The 18,985-nt window shown below is 32.8% G+C and overlaps 2 protein-coding genes and 1 non-coding gene across 3 annotated transcripts; 2 read left to right on the top strand and 1 right to left on the bottom strand.

Moving 5' to 3' along the window:
* Positions 1–6,981: 6,981 nt before the first annotated feature.
* On the top strand, positions 6,982–14,825 carry LOC111404116 (pyruvate kinase 1, cytosolic). The gene is made up of 16 exons (XM_023032857.1): positions 6,982–7,315; positions 7,416–7,509; positions 7,600–7,697; positions 8,247–8,402; positions 8,945–9,022; positions 9,305–9,436; positions 10,174–10,254; positions 10,382–10,453; positions 10,615–10,704; positions 11,391–11,535; positions 11,684–11,772; positions 12,530–12,625; positions 12,795–12,862; positions 12,961–13,060; positions 13,641–13,700; positions 14,370–14,825. The coding sequence occupies exons 1-16, from the start codon at positions 7,247–7,249 to the stop codon at positions 14,520–14,522; spliced, it is 1,581 nt and encodes a 526-aa protein (XP_022888625.1). The 5' UTR covers positions 6,982–7,246; the 3' UTR covers positions 14,523–14,825.
* Positions 14,826–16,193: 1,368 nt separating this feature from the next.
* On the top strand, positions 16,194–16,266 carry TRNAR-UCU. The gene has a single exon. It is a non-coding gene; the product is annotated as a tRNA-Arg (tRNA).
* A 1,394-nt stretch (positions 16,267–17,660) lies between these two features.
* Positions 17,661–18,983, bottom strand: LOC111404744 (stress response protein NST1; the record flags this gene model as incomplete). Its single annotated transcript, XM_023033506.1, has 1 exon — positions 17,661–18,983. A coding segment is annotated over one exon (1,131 nt), but the record flags the coding sequence as incomplete, so codon positions are not given.
* Between the last annotated feature and the right edge of the window lie 2 nt (positions 18,984–18,985).

The raw sequence follows: 18,985 nt of genomic DNA, 5'->3' as shown, positions 1-18,985 counted from the left end.
TGATCATCCAAGTTAAATCAAGGTCATCACATGGACCAACAATGTTTTCAAAATATATACCAACTTAATTGGTTTCATGATTGGAGTCAAATTCAACAATAAAAAGGGCTAAGCATTGCAACTTTTTCAAATATATGCAATTTATCACATTTGTGACATTTCATATGATAGTTTCATTTTGACCATCGGTTGAAAAGTTGTGTTCTCAGGAGACACGATCCTACAAAAAGACACACCTCTTGAATTAATCTCTATGAGGAGACGTGCCTATTGAAAAATAATTATATTAAAAGTCATGATTTTTCATATGAAATGACTCATCTTTTCATCTAAATTGATCGTAGAATATTTCATAATATTCTACACAATTTTCTACAATTTTAAATAATTAAGTGGCTTAATTCTCATTACTAAATAATGATATCCACTTAAATCATCTCACTTAATTTTATCAAATTAACTGAGGCTATCATCATAGTCAAAATTAGTAAAATTTCAATAAGATATGAAATTTTAACAACTAATTTACCATGCCATTATCATATTCCAATCAAAGAAATCATCATGAAAGTTCATATACTTTCATCAAATAATTGGCATCCTTATATGTCCAATGGTTAAAAATAATTTCCTTATTTCCATCCATTTATTATTGGACTCGAGTTGATTTTAACAATATCCAATTCATCATGACTAAAGTGAAGGAATATCAACTTATATTCTAAATATTTATACATCCATTATATAAATTTATTCCATTTATAAGAATGTTCACTTCCATATGATAAGAGATATTGCAATCTCATATAGAAGAAAATGGTCACTCACAAGTTCCCAAGATGGACATTGTATAGAAACATCATATTTTTTTAGGCTAGTAGAAAATTTCACAAACTAGAATGTTTAAAGTATGGCAGAATATCAAGCGTAAATCCATAGGTTCAAATTATAGCAACATATGCATTTAATTATAGTCACACGTGCCATATTTCTTTCCAAATATTTTTATGAAATATATTACCAAATGTATGCAGAAATTTGCACATACTTAAGGAAAAATGCATATGCAAAGATGAAGGAAACTCTATAATTACAGTTATCTCCAAATGTCTCCATTCGTATTTTCACATAATATTGAGTTCCCATGCACGCACATGTTCGAATTTTATTTTCATTTTATGATACAAATATAGCAGAATTTCAAATTACAATTTTTGAACAAAACCCAATTTGTTCCCTTAAGTGAGTAGTACAGTTGACAGATTCGAAACAGAATATACAATGCACAACGAACACAAAATTCATCTTAAGATTGTTGGGAAATACACCGATTATGTGCATATTATATTCACAAAAGCATACCGTTTACTTGTATGAAATCGAAACGTAATTTCAATTTACCAAAATAGAATTTGAGAAGCAAAACAATAATAGTTACCGAATCCGAATGCATAAATATGGATTCGTCTCTTTCGATTCTTAAATGATAGCAAATTATTCTTTGAATTAAACCTCGCAGAACAAACATGTAAATAATTTTAATCAGTTTCTGAAATCAAATCATAATTAAGAGAAATCAAAAAATGAAGAAAGAAAGGTGCAAGTGATTAATTTTTGGTCTAGACAAATGTTTGACACTTGGTCCTTAAGATGAATTTGCCCTGCATCGGTGCTAACGGTTTTCCACTATTATCTCCCAAGATACAACGATCACGTCAAACCATAGGAGCACTCCAAATGACTTTAACCAGCGAACTCGAACGAAATTCCCTCTCTGCCATAAACACGACTTTAATACAAGACAAAATCATTTTACAAAGTATTTTAAGTAACTTGACATGAAATGAATAATATGAAATTATGGAATGAATTGAAATTTTTGAATGATTAAATCCAAACATATGAGGTCAATATATAGATGTTGAAAATATTTGTCTCAAAAGACACAACCTATGGAAGAGACACAACTATTAGAATTAGTCTCTATATTTAAAGAGACACGTCCTTTAAAAAATGATAATGCCAAAAGTCACAATCTTTCATATAGAAAGACACATTTTCAACCAAATAATTTCTAGAATATTCCATAATATTCTACGCACTTTTCCTGTAATTCACATATTAAAGTGATTATTGAGAGGCCCAACTCCAAGGTGACACTCGAAAAGTGAAATTTAGTTAATTAATTGCATTTTTATCTAGTTATTGTTGTTCGAATTTGACTCACAATGCACCAGTTAAATTAATTAATTCATTCTTTTTCTTCTTTTTTTTTGAATGCTGATTTATACTCAACATCATATGAGTGTAACGCTTCAAACATATTCTTTCGTTAGGCCTCTCAATGAATACTCCCAGGGATCATTCAGTGAATAGGAACTCAAATAAATCACAACCGTTGATCATTTAAGATTCCTAGTGGGACCCACGAATGTTCTTCAATTTACAAGTCCCTTACTCCTCGAGCTCCTCAAAGTCACCGTTGAATCCACATTAAACCACGTTACGTTTCTTGCACCTATTTTGAACGTTGAATTATAATTAAAATCAACCAGCTTATTGGCCGCGTTTTGAACACGCGATATGAAAGTCGAGTGTCTAAACTGAGATTGTTTCATTTAAATTTTAAAGCAAAAGGGAATTTATAAATCTATACTAGTTTCGCTCGAATAATCCCGAGGAGTGACGGCCTTCTCCTTGGTTCGCCATCCGAGTAAATTCAAATACGGTCTCAACTTATACACATTTGGGCTGGACATTCTTCTCCCTGTGGACCTCCCTTTATGACGTGTGGACAGGATCCTCGGAAGGGTGACAAAGTGCACCATGACTTGCTTCCACATGACACCTGCCTTCTTACCTAAATGTTACCTTCCAGCTGTCGCAGAGATTCGAACCTCTGATACTTTGTAGAAAACCCTCATATTTTACTATTGCGCCATGTCCCGTGAGGGCTTATAAGTCTACTTTTATTTTTATGTACAATAGTGCAACGAATGTAATTTCGCCTGAAATTTATCATGCATAATAAATTTTGAACATCGAAAGTTCAGAATTAACTTGTGAGTGATTATATTGTCACCACAATTTTTATTGTAAAAATTACATACAACCAGTGTTTTATACTTTTCAATTCAAAATTAAGATGTATAAGTTTTTTTTTTTTTTTCAAAATTAGATAATTGAAAATTTTAATATTATAAATTAATTTATATATTCATACCCTATCCCGATGAAACCCAAAAATCATTTTCTCTTTCTCCCTCTCCCTCTCCCTCTCCATCGCTTTCTACCCTATCACTCATACATGAACACCGCTGCTGTCACCGGAGACTACCCCATTTGTTGTGATGCCGTCGATGTTCGTAGAAGTGCTAATCTCCTATTTAATGTCCTTCTCCGATGTGCAGTGGTGCGACAATTTGTGCTGTGCGGTGTGCCGACCTATGGTATGCGGTGGTGCGTGGTTTATGATGGTGTGTATGACAATGAACTGTGCGAGCTGTGGTGTGTGCGGATCTATGCAGTGGTGATCTGTGTGATGTGTGCGTGATGATGCTAGTGGTGGCAGTTGTAACACCTCAAATTTTTCTTACTATTGTTCATATGGACCTGAACTTAATATTGGTCATTTAGCCAATTGAATGATTCACGTCTAGTTTTGTCATCACACTAAGTTCAAACGTAAAAAGATAAGCTCAACTCATTTATTCGCATAAAAGATTTACCTTGCTTACGAGTACTTTTAGAATTTATCGTAAACCATTTGGATCGAATATTTAATTATTTTTAGATGTTGACGAAATATATAAAATATTATATTCACTTGTAGCTTGTATTAAATAATATAATTTGGGCTCAAAAAAAAGTAATTTTGAGTTAGTCCTATCCGAATTATTCTAATGAAAAGAAAAGTGTTAACTTTTAATATTTTATTTATCTATAATAATAATAATAATAATAAAGAAAAAAGGTACAGAACTTCCATGTAAGAATTTGAAGAGATGTTAAACATAATTACCAATATAATTAACATAATTATGTCTTAAGTAACTTGAAATTCATTGATTTTGAATTATGTCACCAACCTTTTGAAATTCCTTGAAGGTTACGTGCTAGTGATTTATATAAGGTGTGAGGTGCGAGTGTTTTGCATTATAAATTTTATAAGTTCATTTTTATTTTAACACACACGCTCTATTCACTTCCACATTATCATTTCAAACCACTTTTTTAGAATTTCGGGTGTCAATTGAGGTAAGAATATGTCGTGCAAAGTGGTAAATTCTTATTTCTTGATATTTATATAAATTTTCGCATAAAATACTATAAGGCTTTCGGGTTGAATTATATGTTAAATCTTTCGGGATAGACCGTTAGGTCAAGTATGTTAAATCCTACATGATGGGCCTTTGGGTCAAGTATGTTAAATTCTACAGGATATGAAAATTCTTAAGAAATTCTTTGAGCTCTAAATCTCAGAAATAACAGTTCATTATGTCAGTTTTATATTTATATCATGTTAATAAAAATGTGCATGTATTCTTATTGAGTGTTTTCAAAATATTCACTCTTACAATACTTTTCAGATGAGAACTGGTTGTTTGGACGCGTGGAAGATTGATCGAGTGATGCTTATGGGGTTGTCAAGTAAATTTTCTAGAAAAGATAATTGTCAAACTTTTATTTGAAGAATATTTTCACATTGAATTTTGTACACATTGTTTAATAGCTATTTTTATGCATTTTCAACATTTAATGAAAGTACCATTTCCTCTTAAATTAGACAAAAAAGATTTTGGTAACACCTCGATCCTATTTTTTTTTATAAAAGAATAAAATAATGAAGATGAAAAAAATATCGAGGCGTTACAACAGTAGAGGTGGTGTTGCGGTAATATGTACATTTTTAGATTGGTTTCTTCCTCCAACCCGGTCTTGTTTGAGGTAGTGATATGGACGGGTGGAGGGTAGGGTGGGGTGCAGCGGCGATGGTTTTTGAGTCTTGGGTTAGTTTTTTTAGTTATGGTGGTATAAAAGTGGTGACAGTGGTACTATAGGTGGTTGGTAGATCTGCAATGCGGTGTTGGTTTTGATTTTAGTTGTTGGAGTGGTGGTAGTGCTTTCTATATTTCGATGTTGGTGGTGGGGTAGGTTGCATGTTTAGCAGTGGTGATGAATGTAGCGATGGTGTGGTGGTTTGTGAGTGGGATGGCGTGTTAGGGTAGGGGTGTTTGTGACCAATTATTTGATTGATTGTGATCAATAAATTGGTTAATTTACAACCAATAAATAATATGTAACTGATAATTGTAACCAATAAATAATATATGATATAAAAATTTGAGTTGTAACGTATAAAATTTTTGATTTGTGATCGATGAACAAATTGTAACTCATAAAATTTTTGATTTGCGATCATAAAATAATCTGTGACGCATAAATTTTTTTGATCTGCGATCGATAAATAATTTGTCACCAGGTAATTGGATAATTTGTGACGAAATAGCACATAATTATGACTTTAATTTATTGAATTAATAAAAACATATTTTTAATTAATTATTTCATAAATAAAAACTAATTAATATCCGATTTTCGAAATTTGAAAAGTTGTTTCTTAGTTTTGAAATAAACCATACTTAATCTTTAGATATGAAATTTTCTCATTTTCATTTGATACACCACATTCTAATTACAGTTATGTTCCTTATCTTTACTCATTGTGACAATTATTTCCTTAACCTTTTTTCGTCAAATTTATATTTTCAACTTTTCATTAATTAGTACATCTCACACTTGATGATTATTTATATCAAATATTTTATTTTCATGCTTTGAAATAAGGAAAAAAATTTATTCACACTTTTTTTTAAAAAACATTATGATGAAAAATAAGTTGTTTTACATCATTTTAACTGACCTTTAGACGTAAAATTGTTATCAAATATTAACTAATAGAAAGTTTGAGAATAAGAATGACTTCAAAAATCGTTAGGAACATAAATGGTACAATGAATAAATATTAAGAACCTTAAACGTATTTAACATGTGGTGCAATAAATAAAAGAATTTTATTTCTATCTAACTATTTTGATACTTAGTACAATTTTCTTAGTGCATGTTTGGCAAAGTTTAAATATTAACTTAAACTCATTAAACATATTATCAATCAAGTTTTGTAAGACTCACAATTTACTGTCAACATGTTTCATAAACCACACAACTTATAAACATTTTTAAAATATATAAATTTTACCAATCATATATTAATCTCTTATTTGTTATTGCATGTTATGAATTGAATAAGGTGAATTACTATATACTTTTGAAATGTTGACATGATGAGTGTAAGACAATGAACTTTAAGTTTTTGGTTGTTGCTTATAATGGTTTATAATTTGATTAAAGTCTATTTTATCTACATATTTCGTAATATTTACAAATCTATTTATTTTTAACTATACATTCATTAGGATGCAATACTTATGGTTTATTATGAGCATTGAAAAACATACGCTTAATTGAGTTCCTTCTATTTTAAAGTTGGATTCATATTTCATAGTTTGCTACAATTCAAAATACAATTATGTCCTTGGAGGGCAAAATTTATAAGCCGTTCAGAGATGGTCAAATTTTATTTTCAATTACACATTTTAGTAGATTTACAATTATTATTTACTTATCTGTCACTCATTTTTAGTTTTATAAATTCTTCACGAATGGAGGTTAAAATAACGTCCTCGTTTGATTTTAATTTTTCTCAAAAGGGATTTCATGAAAAGTAAATTTTTTAGAGAATGTAAAATTAAAAATAGAGAAAAATTGTTGTTAAAATTATTTATTGAAAGAATATATGATTGAAAATAAATTATGATTGAAAATAAATTGGAGAAAAAGTATTTTGAAAAAAATCAAAATCAAAGAGTAAAACATCTTTCGCAAATTAAAAATTTGATATAAATTTAATGAGAAGAATAGCCTTTCACGGCCTTTAGCAAACGTGACTGCAAACGTTCGAGGGAATTTATTTTCCTTTCTCCTTATTTTCCATCGACGAAACTGGAAGAGCCGCCCCTAGAAACCAGAAATTTCTTGGGTAAAATGAAATCCATCCTCGAAGCCCACCTTTTTTCTATCTAATCTGTGTTCGCTGTACAGTCTAAAACGCAGAATTCTCTTTGTTCAAACTCTCTGCCTAGCACTCTATTCTGTTTGAGTATTCACTGCAAAAAAATCGACAAAAATGCATTCGAATCATCTGCTACTCGAAGAGCCAATCAGGATGGCTTCTATTCTTGAGCCGTCGAAAGCTGTATGTTTCTATTTTCTATATGCAGATCTATGTTTAAATGTGTATTTTCATAATTGATTTGGAATTTGGGAAATAATCTGGTGGGTTTTTGGGATTGCAGAGTTTCTCCGCAATGACAAAGATAGTGGGAACACTGGGCCCTCGTTCTCGATCCGTTGAGGTTATCTCCGCTTGTCTTAAAGCTGGAATGTCTGGTAATCTAGTCTCACTTATGAATTTCATATCCCAGTTTAATTTCTGTATATTTATTGTTTAATGTGTTTTGATATGTATGGGATGGGCAGTGGCTCGATTTGATTTTTCATGGGGTGACGCCGAGTATCATCAGGAGACACTGGAGAATTTGAAGGCTGCAATTAAGAGCACTAAGAAGCTCTGCGCTGTACGTATTTTCATTCTGAATTTTAACTTAATAATGATTGATCTGGGTGTTTTAAATAAATATGTTATTGATCGGGAAAATTGAAAAGGAACGGACCTTGGGGAATTGCTTCTGATTTCCACGTCGTTGAGCAACTGGGGAAAAGAAGTGATCATTGTAAATATGTAGTTTTTGGGTCTATTGGTTTTTTTTTTCTTATCAAGTGTGCATGCTTTATTATTTATTGAACGACGTTGATGATTCGAAATAAAGTTAAGAAAATAAGAAAGTAAAATTTCAAAACTTGCTGCTGTTACATAAGTTTAAAGGAAAGAAATAAATGTAGAGGCAGTACTGCAGTAGTTGCTGCTTCTGTTTCTAGAATAGATACAAAGGTCATCTTACGCAGTGTAGTATAAAGCAGACTTTATTGGTGGTTTCTAGGATTGATGAATATAATTCCAATTGTTTTTTATCCTTTTTATTTTGTTTTTCAGCTGTGTTAATGGGATTATTTATTTCTGGATTTACCAGAGTAACTTAAAGCTTGTTGGCTTTTAATGTTTGCAGGTTATGCTTGATACTGTGGGTCCTGAGTTACAGGTTGTTAATAAAAGCGAAAAAGCTATAACACTTAAAGCAGATGACAAGGTTATTCTGACACCAAATCAAGGTCAGGAAGCAACCTCAGAAGTTTTGCCAATCAACTTTTCTGGACTATCCAAGGTTCAAATCTCTACCTTTGACATGATTGCATTATAACCCCTTTTTGTGGAGGCATTACTGAGCAAGGATTCAAGGATTATTTTGAGTGCTATTGCTGTTAAAAAAGGATCATATAGTTCATATTTCCAAATCCAGTCCATAATGCTAGATTTCTACATCTGTGGAAATAGTTGATTCGTCGGGGATTACTATTATTTACTAGTGTTAGTCATAGTTATACAGATCATCAAAATATTTGAAGATGTCAAATTGTTTGAACGTGTGGTGTGCTGTCAGAAACAACGTTTTGGTACTATTGAGATCTTGGTGGGGTCCCTTGTTTGAAAGTTGCATAGCAAATTCAGACCCTAACTAATCCATGATGTCAGCTAATTCATCACCATGAAAAAACTGCAGTTTACCAAGGCGTTTCTTCCAGAAGACCCAACATTCTAAAGATATAGAATTTATTTATTTTTTATTTATTATTATTATTATTATTTTGTTCTGAAATTGCATGGATTAAGTTTCATTCGTTATATTCCTTGAAATCTCTTTTGCAGGCTGTGAAACAGGGAGATACCATTTTTATTGGCCAATACCTGTTTACAGGAAGTGAAACCACTTCTGTTTGGCTGGAGGTATGAATCAAAGCAAATATAAATTTATACCGCAGAAATTTGATTTCATATATTCGTTTATTTTCGTTTTTGTGATGTGAATTTATGTTGTTCCTATGATTGTGTTTGTTTATGTTTTTTCTTTCTTGGTCCTGTTACAAGTGTTGGTCCCGTTGCTTAATCAAGTAGGAATCCAAGTGGACATAACTATAATTATTTGTCTTTTACATTGGGTTATGTAAAACAGCTAAATAATTTGTTCTTCTTGCTGCATTACAAGAGGTTTTGATTTGGTTGGGGCAGGTGGATGAAGTGAAAAGTGAGGACGTGGTTTGCGTGATAAAGAATTCTGCAACATTGGCTGGGTCATTATTTACTCTACACGCTTCTCAAATTCACATTGATTTGCCAACTCTGTCTAATGAGGACAAGCAGGCGAGTAATATTATTAGCTGCACTTCCGTTGATATTTATATGCTTTCAATGTCTCCTGCAGCAATTAGGAAGATGTTCTAGAGACTGATTGGGTACAGTAAGTATGAGTAATTCAGTGGCTTGGGCATTGGGTTTCATCTTAGAAGCATGCATACAGGACACATAACATGACATGTCCACAATTTATTTATTTATTATTTTTTTTTTCAAACAATTATGACGTGAGATGTAGAGAACGTTAAGTAAGCCCTTTATAGGCTATGACTCACTCCCATTGTGGACAACTGAATGTGTTGATGTTTATTGGCACAGATTTATTGAATTTTTTATTTTTGTTTTCCATCATATTTAACGGTCAAGAATTCATGTTATAATTAAGCCCTATATCTTCTTTTAGAAATCAAAATCTTCCCAGTAGCTGCATGTATTCTTTGGTCCAAAATTAGCAATTTTTGCAGTGTGGCCTCTCATGTCAAAACCTGACTCTTTGGGCCCGAAGAAATGTTCTTGTAAGACGTATTTTTTTGGCAGTGAAAGAACTTACAAAATGGGAAAAGTGGGAAGAGTAACCGCTGAATTTTGATAGGAGTAAGTGATAGGAATGATCCTTCAAGCTGGGCAATTTTTTTTTCCTTTTCCAGTTCTACTTGCTCTTTACTGGAATTTTAGTTCTTACATTGGTCTTTATCAAACTCAAGCCGTTAATTTTGATTATATTTCTATATATATTTTTTCAGGCTATCATGACATGGGGTGTTCAAAATAAAATTGATTTTATTTCATTGTCATATACGCGTCATGCAGAAGACGTTCGTGAGGTAACAAGGAGAAAACAGACATTTCTTCATTTACTTCCCTTTGTAGCTATGTAACATATTATCTTTTTTTAATTTCTTGGACACCAAAGTATTGAAAACAATTTGATTTTACTGGACTAAAATGCAGGCCCGTGAGTTTCTATCCAAGCTTGGTGATCTAAGTCAGACACAAATTTTTGCTAAAATTGAAAATGTTGAGGTGAATTTTACCTATCAGTACATCTCCCCTCCTCCTCTCCATCCCTCTCTCCCATTTTAATTATGATCCACAGTTTTTCTGCTTTGTATTTGATGTTATCTTGCCAGCCTGTTACTATGCAAAGTTCAGAACTTACTTCTTTGTCGACCCCATCTTTCTAGGGTTTAACCCATTTTGATGAGATCCTACAAGAGGCAGATGGTATCATACTTTCACGTGGGAACCTTGGCATAGATCTCCCACCTGAGAAGGTTAGCTCTTATGATGCATGAAAAGAATCAATACATAATTGATATCCATGTGATTTTATCCACTTGCACATGCAAAATTGCTTTTCTTATAGTACCTTTTTGCGGTCATATCATCACCTTGCATTTTAGGAATCATTATATTGAAGTGAGATATCTGTTTGTTGAGCGATTTTGTGTTAAATGTTGCTGTTTTCTTGATAACTATCGTAAACGGCTAGCTCGTGCTTGGTTTCAGAATCATCTGAGTGCTGATTTTAATTTTCAAAGACTACCTAAACTAGGAGTATGTTTTGTAATTAGTAGTGCTTGGTAAGCTGTGCCCTACAGAATGTGTGGCTAACAAACGGGTAGTAGTTTTGGGTCATAAGGAATGTCTGGATAAAAAGTATGTTTTACTAACTTAAATTATAATTTGAAATTCATCTTTGCATAATTGCATTTTTTCTGATTTGTGATATCTGATGCCTAAATGAGGAATATTTTTTATTTTTTATTATTTTTTTATAATCTTATGGAGTTGGCTCACTGGCTCCCCATTAGATTGAGACTAAATATAAACTTCAGTGGCCAATAAAGGACCTTGCTTGTAACTCTTATTATTATTGCAATCATCAGGGTCAGTGTCATTGGTTTTATATTATTCTCTATCCAGGAACTTTGCCACAAACTTCTTTTTGTATTTGCAGGTGTTCTTGTTTCAGAAGTCTGCTGTTTACAAGTGTAACATGGCTGGAAAGCCTGCAGTTGTAACTCGTGTGGTTGATAGTATGACTGACAATCTTAGGCCTACTCGTGCAGAAGCAACTGATGTCGCTAATGCTGTTTTGGATGGTTAGTCACTGTGTATCTTCTAACGACAGGGTCTGCGACATACTTGTGCTCAATTTAGGCCTCTTTGTCAAAAATTGTTTACTTTACAGTTTAAGCTATCAATCAGCTGAACAACAGTGACATCATTTTTCTTCTCAAACAATTTCAGGATGTGATGCAATACTTCTTGGAGCTGAGACATTACGTGGATTATACCCTATCGAGACTATTTCTACCATTGGCAAAATTTGTGCTGAGGTAAGGACACGAAGTTTAACAAGATACTCTCCTTTTGAAACCTGTCTTCTGAATTATATCAATTCAGTGATTTTATAATGCCTGCAAAATTTTCTTCTCTTTCTTTTTTCCCTTTTCCTTCATTTGTAACATCATACTTGTTTTCCCTTCGATTTATTTTATTCAATAATCCGCAATATGTTTACTTTGGACTTCTAATTGGAATTTAATATATGGCCCCATATGTCGTGTCGGCCTGGTTTACTATATACAGTCTTGAACTTCCATGCGACGTTAGCACTTGTAACATCTTTTAGCTAGTTTCATTCCAGGAGACCTGTTTTTATGTGTAAATAAAAAATACTTGTGCATATGTATTAAAAAAAAAAAAAAAAAAAAAAAAAAAACCGTATATGGATGAATGTATGTATGTTGAAGTTGTCGATCTCTAGTCTTTTTGTAATGCATGAATATCGTGCGTATAATCTTTATATTGTCTCGAAAGTTTGTTTACTGTGTTCGGAACTTCACTAGTTAAGAGGAGTTGGGTTCACATGGGATATGTGTTTCATATCTTTTGCACTACTTGCATGAGGTTGTTGCTTGTGTTTAAAATAGAAATTGTCCAATATTAGCCGGAGCGTATGTCTCCGGATAAGCATGAAAACACGATGGTATTTTCTTATGTGTACATTTCCATTCCATGGGGATTTTTTCTTTCTAACATGTAATTTTCAAGGATCAATTAATATAGGCTTTGTCTAAAAATTGTATGCAGGCAGAGAAGGTTTCGAATCAAGACCAGTACTTCAAGAAGACAGTGAAATATGTTGGAGAACCCATGAGCCACTTGGAATCTATTGCTTCATCTGCGGTACTACATTTTTAATTTTTTGCACTTCACACATCTGACATAAATTTAAGAAAGGGGAAAAAGAGAAGATAAAGTGACTTTGGACTATTTTGAATCTGTGGGTATCCTCTGTTCAAGCATTTGCCAATGCCAACTAGGATTTATAGCTCTTCTCTAATTTTGTCTCTAGGTGCGGGCAGCTATCAAGGTGAAAGCAACTGTTATAATTTGTTTTACCTCATCCGGAAGGGCTGCAAGGTATAATTTCACAAATGCTTATCCAGTGAATGACTATCAAGTGTTCTTTATTTCGCTGGATCTCATACGACTAAAATCGATATACCCATTCAATACAGATTGATAGCGAAGTACAGGCCAACAATGCCAGTTCTCTCAGTTGTAATTCCTCGCCTCAAAACAAATCAATTGAAATGGAGTTTTACTGGTGCATTTGAGGTATACCTACGACCCAAATCCAACATAATATCTGGATATAAAATTTTTTTCCAACATAATTTATTAGATGCATTTTATAAACCTTGACAAGTACCATCATAATTCCACTCAATGATATTGGCTCCAATTTAAGCTACAACAGCCTGTATCTTGTGTCCTTGATTCTTTAGTATTCAGGTTTGAACTATATCAAATATTTTATCATGTTATATGTATCATTGTTCAAAAAATAAAATAAGTGTTTCTTGGCTTTTGTCTTTTCTTCTTAATGCAATCTCACATTTAAATCCAGGTTCAAAGTTTGGAATTCACTAGAACCTTGTCTAATACCTCGTCATTGTTAAAGAATATATTAACGTGTGTTTGCCTTTAGAGTTCTCTTTCTTCTTGAAGCAAATTTTCTTCCCAATTCCAGGGATAAGTCTTGATTACTTTCTTGGTTGCATTCACTTTGATTTATTATCAACAAAGTCCTACTTATTCAAAAAACAATTATTGATAGAATTTGTTGTTAGTTCCCATTATGCAATGGTGTCATCTACCTGGTCTTTATGCTGATCGATCTTTTCTTCATGCTCAGGCAAGACAATCACTTATTGTTAGAGGTCTTTTCCCTTTGCTAGCTGATCCTCGTCATCCGGTAAGTGCTGTGGTTGTTACTGCATATTTACCTTTCTAGTTAGATTATGGTCAAGTAATTTGTGGAAACGTGTTCATAAGAATTTAGTTATCATATATCTTGGCTTCCACTTAAATATATGCTTATTTCAAGAAGACATTTGAATCTCTTTCTTGATTTTTTCATTTTGAAATTGCTCTGGACAGCTTACATAAAGTGGGAATAAGCCATTTATACATTGTCTAGTAATTTGCTTTTTCCTGGTCGCAGCTGTACTAAATTATGGAATCGCATATATTTTGTATCCAAATTGTACCGTATCATTGATTTCTTGGCCTTCGTTTTAATTGTAAAGTTGTGGGCATTGGATATCGTTTCTGCTATTTATATTTTGAAATCCCTTTTATCTTTGGTCTTAGATTTTGGATTAGATGCAAGTACGAGGAACCTTGTGTGACGTTTATGGAATTCTGTTTCAAATTTTTTGACTACCACCGTAATTTCCTTCTGATGTAGTATGAGCCTTTATAGATGGATTGAACAGTTATGCATTTTGTAACTGCAAGCTTACACTACAGTTTACAGTGTCATGTTCTACCCATGGGAACTGAATTACATTGTTCTCGCGATTTATTGGACATTGACATTGACCTTGATTCCGATTGAAGTTAATTTTTGGTCATGTTTCAGGCGGAGTCTACAAATGCAACTAACGAGTCAGTTCTGAAAGTTGCACTTGACCATGGAAAGGCCTCTGGAGTTATCAAGTCACACGACCGAGTTGTTGTCTGCCAAAAAGTTGGAGATGCTTCTGTAGTTAAGATTATCGAGCTCGAAGATTAGAGTATCAAGGCTGTTTTTTTGTTATTACTAAATTATTGCCCATTTTTTTGGGAATTCGATGGATGAATCCTAGTGACCATCAGTGTGGCATTGAACTAAGTGGTTTTGAGAACTATCTCATCACAGACAATCTCAATGTATATTGGGTTATTCCTTTTGATGGGAATTGATGTCCCCCAATTCTGTCGGTGAAGAACAGATTTGCTGCAATATTTAGGGAGATGCAGTCTTCATTTTGAAAGTTACTGTGTGTGAATAATTCTGCTATCCCTTTGGCTGCAATAAGTACTTAATTTCTTTTAATCTGCCCTTCATACTTTTAAATAAGCAAAAAATTAAACAAATGTAAGACTTCAACAAAGTATTTGGATATAAACAGTAATCCTATACAAGATGTGCTATTTTATTTAATGTTAAATGTAATAACGCGATGAAAAAAATTAAAAGCATAAGTGTGAAAATGAGCATAAGTAAAATATCTTTAATGGTATGAATTTTAATTATCCATAAAAGAATGCTACTAGTTTAATTTTATATTTTATCCAACCTATGAAATGTTGTCAACTTAGTACATATAAATCAATCTGTTACATACATCCATAAAAGTAACATAATTCTTATCCATAACCATGTAGTCCATAACAAATAACTTTTACTAAAATTCTGAAGACTTGAATGTCTTCAGTTTCTTATAACTTTTAGAAAGAAGAAATGTACTAGAAGGAAAAAAATAAAATATAAAGAAAAATCGCTCATTCCGTTCGACAAATTTATAAATGGTTTATAAAGAGAAATAATAGAGGAACTCTATCTTTGAGCCTGGTTTTAAACCGACTCAAAGTCTTTTTGATAATAGAGTCACAAAAAATGTGTGGATACTAATGAATAATTTATAATATATTAAATATCACATCAAATAAGGATAATTTTTTGAACAATTTTAATCCTACTACAATTTAATTAATTTTAATAATACCTTAATTTTCGTTTTTAATATACAATAAATATTATAAAATCCGTATGAATTTTCGTGTTATAAATTCTCAATTAATTAATATTTACATTAATTTAGGCTCAATGAATCTTATCTACATAAATCAAGAGTTATTGATGAATGTTTCTATTCATGTATTCAGAAGTTTTAATGTGTGTTTAAATTCATATATAAGTAATTAATTCTTATGTACCAAATGTAGTATAAAAATATTGCTCAATTGTAGTATTTCATCATTACAAAAAATTTGAATTATAGAAGTTAAGTTTTGAGAGTACAATTTTTTTCTTAAATCTCTATCATAAATTTTAATTTTTTAGTTCGTTTGTGACTCGTCAAATCTTCCTAGTAAATTGGTATCAAATATTAATTTTACAACACTTATAAATTATTTTGAGTATAACGTGTAATGTACATTCAACATTGATCAGTGATTATAAACGCTTGATTGAAATTAATATGTAATTTTAATTGAATTTATAAATTTGTGTCCAGCCAAGTATATAATTTCAAAGCCCCAAGATAGTGTAAAATTGAAGAGTCATGTCTTATTCTGTTTTAGACTTGATCCACCAAAAAAAAAAAAAAAAAAAAAAAAGGAAAAAAAAATCGAATAAAATACGTACATTCTGTTATTAAAAGTGTTATAAATTAATCAGGGCCCGCAGTGATAACCAGCGCCCATGGCCTAATGGATAAGGCGTCTGACTTCTAATCAGGCGATTGTGGGTTCGAGTCCCACTGGGCGTGTCTAATCTTTTTGACTGTTTTGCTTTAATTTTTCAAGATTACTCCTGGGTTAATGGGACAAAAGTCGAGCAAGACACTAACTGGCCTTGTAATTGTTTCAAATTACAACTTTTTTAATTTTAAGTTTTAACATAAAATTAAAATACCATAATACATATTGTAACTTATGTTTTAATGGTATAAATGTTGGAGTTGAAATTTTACCTATAAAAGGTGATTGAATTTTATTGTATTACATAACTTAAAACAACTTGAAGTACTATCATTTTTATAATTTTATACTATATTCATACTATTTTTACAACTCGATGAGAAACTTGTTCACTTATCTCCCTATGATGGTGCCCATAAAAGGAGAATCGATTGTGAGCTATATGAGTTTTATCTTAGAGCATATAGCATCGAAAGAACCCATTAGAAGGGAAGTCAATACGACTTTAGCATAGCGTCCTCGACGTAACTCCCAATGTTTACTTTTTTTCTAACTCTTCTCTAATTATATTTTATGTTCATGTTATTATTGAATTTTTATAGTTATTATTATAGTTGAATTATATAAATTAATGTTATTTTTATTATGATAAAAGAACTCGACTTGGCGTACAGAATTCTTTCACAAGGCCCTTTGGGGCATATTTCAGCGGTGCAAAGGATAAGGGTGAAGTATACTCAACCTTGCTGGCAGCCGCAGTGTGAGGGTTCAATTCCTGAAACATGGATTGGGACTCTTTGTGGGCACTAATATACAAGCAGCTCTTGTTTTCTGGTCTGCTGGAGCACATCTTGTGCTTGACTTCTCTCACGATGCTCCAGGGGTGGGACGTTAGGAGACCCTTAGGTTGGGATTCAACTTTTTTTTTTTTTTTTTTTTTTCACAGGAGTTTTACAGAATATACACAATGAGGGAATGGGTGGGTATTTTTTTTTATAATATTTTACCCACATGAATCCATATAAAAATTCTGGTTGTGTAATGCATAATGCATTATTCTGTTATTCTTTGTACAGAATAATGCTATGATAAATATTTATTTTTCCCAACAGAAAAGGATGTCTCTATCACATTCACACCATTTGTCAGCAGAAAATGTGTTGCGACCCACTTTCTCCAAGCTTAAATTCTCCAAAACGTTGAAAATATCTTTGGGGTCAGGTCTCAACTAAAGAATTTGAGCTATTCCTCTCTCGACCATACTTGGTTATCTATCTTTTGCTTCATTTCTGTGTTGTCAAGCTCTGCTGAGAGCCTACAGCCCTGCTGAGCTCTTGCAGACGACCGGATTTGCAACTTACCAACTTGAATTATCATAGATATATTGGCCCTCTTGAAACCAAAAAATTAAACTTTGGGAATAGTCCATGCACATCTTCCTTCCCTTGTGAAATCATTACAATAATATAATTATTACTTGCATTGATTCTGTCCATGCAAACTCAGAAACAATGAATATAATACCAGTTTCAACAAGAAGCAAAACCAAAGAGCTCTGTGTAAATACTACTTTGAAACGGTAAAAGTACACTCTATTCATCCAGTTATTGAAGAACTAGAAACAAAACAATCTTAAGTTTTAAGAACTATTGATTCATCCAGTTATTGAAGAAGGGTCACTTCTCTTGTTTGACGAGGACTGAAGATCAAGCAATTCGATCTCCTTTTGTCGAATAAGGAGGACCATTCTTTCATTTTCCAGCTTCAATCTCTCATTTGACAGCTTCTCTCTCTCCATTCCCCTCTCCTTCTTGGCACTGAATTTCAACCATTTCAGTCTCTGTTTCTCAATCTCAAATGCTTGGCTTTGGAAGCCAACACGCTGCTCCTCCAATTGTATCGACCTCCGTTCCATCCATTGTCGTTTTTCCGAGGGACTTCTTGTTCCATCTTGCAACATATTTGTCAATTCAGCACTGAATTGTTGAATCATAGGTGAATGAAACAAGCCCCTTTTGAGTCTCTTCCTTGATGATTGTTCATCAGGGTCATCATCGTCCTCATCTTCTTCTTCTTCATCATCATCGTCGTCGTCGTCATCTTCATCACCATCCTCCTCGTCATTTTCTTCTTCAATACTAACCAGCTTTTCCACTTTAGATCCCTTTATTTTTGCCGATGGGTGCAACCACCTTTGTTGCTGCGTCTGAGACGGCTCTGCCAGTGAATCTTGAGCACCCCCACCACCGTCGTGAGTTCCATGACCGCAACTATTATGATAAGCACACATCTCTCTAAAAAACAAATGCTTTGAATTCAGCAATTTCTTCACTTCTTCCTTCATTTTCATCGACAGATTGTCCATTGTATCAAGTAAACTTTGATTCTCCACCACTCGACACGCAATTCCCTTACCAACGATATCATTAACCCTCTTGTACCTCTTGTTTAAATCGTTAAACTTGTCTTCACACTGCTGTGGAGACACATAAAACCCCTTCTCCATCATAGCCCGAGATACAGATTTCCATTTTCCTTTCTTCTGCAAAACAGTACCACCCTTCTTTTTATCATTGCCTTCGGACCCAACTTCATCTCCAATATAATACACCGCCATTATCAACAATCTCACCATATTATCAGTCCATTTCATTCTGTGCCAAGGGGACATTTTCTTCTTTCCATCATCAGCAATGTTTTCAGCGGTGAAACCATGCTCATCGTCATCACTAAATGTCAAGCTTGGATTCTTGGCTTTTGCAGCATGTGGGTCCCCTTGTTTCCCGG

The sequence above is a fragment of the Olea europaea genome, chromosome 11 (genome assembly GCF_002742605.1).
Source record: "Olea europaea var. sylvestris chromosome 11, O_europaea_v1, whole genome shotgun sequence".
NCBI classification, from domain to species: Eukaryota; Viridiplantae; Streptophyta; class Magnoliopsida; order Lamiales; family Oleaceae; genus Olea; species Olea europaea.
Note: the sequence above shows the minus strand (reverse complement) of the source record. Positions and strands in the feature narration are given on the sequence as shown.

Bases quoted from the DNA above. Each gene is read 5' to 3' on its own strand.
- LOC111404116 (XM_023032857.1), top strand. From the start codon at position 7,247: ATGCATTCGAATCATCTGCTACTCGAAGAGCCAATCAGGATGGCTTCT. The intron at 7,698-8,246 runs GTACGTATTTTC...TAATGTTTGCAG, and splicing joins GCACTAAGAAGCTCTGCGCT to GTTATGCTTGATACTGTGGG. The intron at 12,626-12,794 runs GTACTACATTTT...TTTTGTCTCTAG, and splicing joins AATCTATTGCTTCATCTGCG to GTGCGGGCAGCTATCAAGGT.